General features: G+C 37.6%; 1 protein-coding gene across 3 annotated transcripts in view; it reads left to right on the forward strand.

Annotated features, from left to right (window-relative positions):
• CUNH12orf50 (chromosome unknown C12orf50 homolog) overlaps window positions 1–3729 on the forward strand; it is a 40391-nt gene extending 36662 nt beyond the window's left edge. The window contains exons 11-12 of one of the 3 annotated variants that reach the window (XM_029559045.1): window positions 593–685; window positions 3421–3729. In XM_029559045.1, the coding sequence (XP_029414905.1) occupies window positions 593–685; window positions 3421–3446 (119 nt within the window). In that variant the 3' untranslated portion in view covers window positions 3447–3729. The remainder of the gene's footprint in view (window positions 1–592; window positions 686–3420) is intronic. The other 2 variants (XM_008824106.2, XM_008824103.1) reach the window with 2 other exon arrangements.
• Window positions 3730–5278: the final 1549 nt, after the last annotated feature.

The following is a 5278-nucleotide window of genomic DNA, read 5'->3' on the forward strand; positions in this document are numbered from 1 at the left end:
GTGTGTGTATGTATTGTGTGTGTATGTGTGTGGTTTGTGTGTGCATGGATGATAGAGAGTGTGTGTTTATGTGTATGGTGTGTGTGTGTGTGTGTGTATGTGTGTGTGTGTGTGTGTGTGTGTGTGTGTGTTTGTGTGTGTGCACGTGTGTATGCTTCAGCTTCCTGGGGCTGAGCGTTCACTAGTTCAGTGATCACTATGATCATAGAAGGCATTTCATGGAAGGAAATGGGACTTGTGTTGTTGTTTTTAAATAAAACTTTCCAAATGTTGGTAGGAACATTAGATCACAGAAGAAAGATCATCATATATTTTGGTTGTATCTGGATATTGTTCTGTCTTCCAGATTAGCCTCATGGGAAAGTCCTTATTTGAGAAAATGAACAGCCAATTCATATATCTATAACCATCCTTGCTGATAATTGAAATGGGATTAATAAACTCATTTGTATCCCTGTTGACTTAGCTTTTGGAATGGTAAAATGAAGCATTTAGATTCTCTTTTACTAATGAGAGGTTCATAACTTTGAAATGTTCATGGAATATAATTTTTGAAATCAGAAATATTTAATTGCAGTCTTACTGTTTTCAGACAAACGTATGTCAACATCCTATAATAGTTCAGCCTGGAGAAGAAGAATTCCTTTTTCAAAAACATATTCAAAAACCGAAAAGATATATCCAGGTAAATATTCACTGGTGACTTCAATGCACTATGCTGTCCTGAAAATGAATGACAGGCTTTTAATTTCAAGGAATGTATTTTAGAAGACTTTAAATGAGTAAATATTTCAAGATCACTTAATTACACACAAATACTTGGAATTTAGTAGTCACTTTGTACAGTGGTAATTTGATGTTACTTTGTTTCACTGTTTTCATCTTTGCCTATCTATGTGTTAACAGAAAACCTTTTGATAAAGACATGGTACTTGTTATAACTACATAGATTTTTCTCTTTGCTGTACTAAACAGCAAATATCGAAAACCATATTTGGATGCAAATAGGATACTGTGTCTTACTGTATCTATCACAGACAAATAGGCTGGCGTATCCTAGCAGTACATAAGATGAATTTTTATCAAGTGGCTACATTCTCCCCCTTGTTGTACCTTCTGGTCTTGGAGGTGACAGCAATGCTGAGAATCTTCCCAGGTTAGAGATCTGAGGGGGCCCTGACTTCAGGTGGCTTTTAGCCGGTTCAGAAAAATCACAAATAATATACTTGCTTCTCAGACAACCGACTCTTTCAGAAAAGAAAACTCCAGGTAGGGAACTTGTACCTAAATGAGTTTCCTAGAATTTTCAAAAAGCTCCTGTATCAGGGCCTTCCAGGAGGGATACATAAAGACCAGACAGTTTCCCTTTGCCCAAGTAACCAGCTTACAAGACACTTCTTGAAACCTTGCTTGACTGAGCTGTGAGTCAGTACCCAGAGCTCTGGATAAATTTATGTACTGGTGACAACTTTTTTTTTGTCCCCTCATCTTCTTACAAACCAAATTCCACTGCAAGAAAACATCAGTACAGAGTTATTTAACTGACTATATTTTCTTTTAATTATGTGTGGATCGTCACATGAGATCAATTTTAAATTTTGGTGGGAGGGCACAGTGAGAAAGAGGCAAATTGATTGATTAAAATCCTGGAGGAAACTAGAAAAGGCTAAGTTACAGGTTTTCTTCCCGTGATTTCCGCATGAGAGGGATGCATTTGAGTTATTAAGAATGCGGTTTCCCTGTTACTGCCAGAATTCTTGTCTTGTTTTCTCCCAGTAGCCTTTTCCTCTCCAAAACCAAAAGCTAAACAGCAACCATCAAAGTATCTAGGGAAGAAAACATTACTTCAGCTTGTGGCACTATATCACCTGTGTGCATCACAGGATCCATGCATCCAGGCAGGACTACATTGCAGTTCTCAAATGCAAAGTAGGGAGAAACCTTTGTAGAGAATTTCTCAATGTCATGTTTTTTTAGTGGAAAGGCAGGCCATGCCACATGAGATGGCTGGAGACAACTTCTTGAGAAGTCCAAGTGCCAAGGAGGGCATCATATACTCCTGTGGGCCTCAAATGGGAGATGGCTCTCATGAGACAGGCCAGTGAGTATACAAGCTGTTCTGCTGCAGCAGAAGTGATGTGTGTCAGAAAGATGCTCTTGTTGTTGGGCCCTATTGGAATGGGAGTGGTAGATAGCTGTAATTCCAACAGATTGCCTCTGCCAAAGAGAGAACTAGAAAGCAGTCCCAGCACCCAGGGTACAAGCCCTTGTTCCCTGAGTAAGATCTGAGGATCAGCTACAATGATATCACCTGGGAGAACATCAGAAATGTGAAATCTCTTTTATATGCCCTGTGTCAGAGTGTTCATCTTGACAGCAACCCCAGGTGATTGGGATGCATATTAAAGTTCATGAAACCGTGGTTACCTGGCTCTAGAATCAACCATGTCAAGTCTGTTGCAACGATGTGTTCTTTCCCTAGCTGCCACAGAGGCCAGGGTAGGGACAAAACTACAGGAAAAAAATCTTTAAATATGAAAGTTAATAACTAAAAAATTACTGAATTGGAATGAATCTGTGTGCAAAGGACTTGCTGTGTTTCACCATCAGGAAGAATGAGGACTTAGATTCCAGAAACATAAAATATTTTATAAAGTTTATATCTAGTATATTATAAAACAAAAGTTTGTTTCCTCACTTTATTTTGATTGGGAAATTTGGAACTCCCAAACTCATCTTTTCCAGTTTTTATTATCCTCAGAATGAAAAGAGAAAGATTAGCTTAAGATTTGCCCCCCATATATTCTTGCTAGGACACGGAGCAGCAGTTTTAGCATTTCCCAGTGGACAGATGGACTGCCAGAGGGGAGGCAGAAAGCACAAGCTTCCACTTGTCTGTTCCTCTGAGGCTCTGGCAACCAAGACCACAGAAGTGTAAATGGGCAAGAGGAGTCTTTTGGGAAAATGTTGCAGGATGCTCTGAGTGTAATGGAGATGGAGAGGAAAGGGTTGACTGCCCGTGGGAATTAGGGACAGAAGCTGAAGATGGCTAGAGATCTTCACATTGTTAGTCTTCCCTTGTGGCCACATGTCTGGTCTAATAGGGATATAGCCATGGTGAATATGGAGGTACCAGTCTCCACATGACAGAATGTTCATTCTGGTGCCCCACAAATGCAGACTTCCATGTGGCATTAGTTCATTCCCTCACCAGCCTTCTACCTAAATACAATCCTCAAAAACCATTGAAAAGAAATGGAATAAACTTGAATAGCTTTTTGAAAATTTATGAATACAAAAATATGCTCGGTTTTGGATTTGCCTTTAGATTTCAAGGCATTTAACAAAAGAAATATGAATTGTTGATGCCCTGAATGATAGTGTAAAGAAAATGAAATATTTTGTGTATTTTATTATTAGAACCAAGAAGAAATGGGAGCAAGTGAGAGAAGAGAACAATGAGAAAAGAGAAAAGTGCCAACCATCATCTGATTTACAATCAAAAATGAAAATTCAAAGAATGAGATATTCAAGTACTCCATGGTGTAATAGTGGATAGCCAAAGATGATAAAATGTAAATTCTTAAAAAAGATGCAGGAAGTTCTTTGTGCTCTTTCAAAACTGATAAAAATGCAAATTGCAAACAGCTGCCTGTTTATGTATATCTGGGATTCATTCAATTCATTACCACAAACTTTTAATAAAATTAAAAAGTTTGACGATTAAAATCATTCTTTAATCATAACCAAGTTAGACTATACAGATTAGGAGAAAAATTGTGCCTTTGATCTCTGTTGTTTGTTAGCCTTTATGGAAAACATCCCATTTTCTTGCTTTACCTAGATATTAAGCAGGCCCTTCAGCAATGACTTGTAAAGACTACACAAATTTGATGAAGCCCCAGGGTTAGAGTTTGCTGAGGAATACCTTAAAGGATTTTTAATGTAAATATCTTTTGATGAATAGGAGACAGAGACAAAGTTGGTTTATCGTGCAGAGAAGTTGCTGAGAAATATCTTTTAATTGGCAACTTCAAAATCTGTCTGCTGAGATGAGTGACATTCAGTACTGAAAAGTAAGCATTTTCTTGCCACAAAGCAAAAATTACACAATCATAATTGGAAAAGGACACTGTATTTTAAAATAATAGCGAATTGTTATATTTCCCAGAAGTATTACTGAAGTTTTAAGAATTTAGCAATTCCAGAAGGAAGCACTTACACATCCAAGTCAGGCCTCATTTGAAAGCTAATTATCAGTTTCACTTTATTTAGGACTGTGTTTTTTGAAAAATGAATTTTTAATTTAATTTTTGAAATTTCAGTCAAAATTATCCATTTTCAGCATGATTAAAACAAAAACTTTAATGTTTGTTTCTCAAACTTAAAGGCCAAGTTTGTAATCAATATAAGGTTTTTTTTTTCAATGGTGTTGCTGTGGCATTTATAGTTCTGAGTTTATTGGAGCTTAGACATTCCCTTAAACTTTAAGATACCTTATATTTATAGTTGTATGCATATTCTGGGTATTAGTTTTCTCATTCAATATTTGTAGTGGGAATCATCAGTTTTCTTTTTTTTAAATTATTTTTATTCTATGTGTATGAGTGTATTGCCTGCATGTATGTAAGTGCACCCATGTTGTGCAATGCCCGCAGAGGTCAGAAGAGGCCATTGGATCCCCTGGAACTGGAGTTACAGACAGTTGTTAGCTGCCATGTGGGTGCTGGGATTCAAACCTGGGTCTTCTTCAAGAACAGCCAGTGTTCTTCACCACTGAACCATCTCTCCAGCCCCGGAATCATCATTTTTCAAAGTATTTTACTTAAAACTTTTTATGTGACACAATTCCAATCTGTGGAGTGATGAACACTGGTTTCTGCCCCAGTGAACTCCATGCACTCACTTTCTGTAACAGTGGGAGATGCTCATTTTATGTTTATGAGCAGATAATTCAGAAATGAAAGGTGTGCCAATGTGTTTGGAGAGACAGGTTTGAGAGGGACATAAGAAGGTAGCTCAACTCAAAAGCTGCCTAGATGGAAGCTGATAAGAGAAATATAATCCCATCTAACAGACCCATGACCTTCTAACCCTTCAACCAGTAGCAGAGAAGGGTTCTAAACACAGTCCAGTAGTCATGTAGTACATATTCTTAGTTGTGTATGTTTATTGTACACTCAGCACTGAAAAATAAAATCATGAGTAATTAGCAAGATCTGAAATAAGGCATGAGTGTGTGTGTGTGTGTGTGTGTGTGTGTGTGTGTGTGTGTGTG

This window comes from Nannospalax galili, unplaced genomic scaffold (genome assembly GCF_000622305.1).
Source record: "Nannospalax galili isolate Female #2095 unplaced genomic scaffold, S.galili_v1.0 scaffold191, whole genome shotgun sequence".
Classification (NCBI taxonomy): Eukaryota; Metazoa; Chordata; class Mammalia; order Rodentia; family Spalacidae; genus Nannospalax; species Nannospalax galili.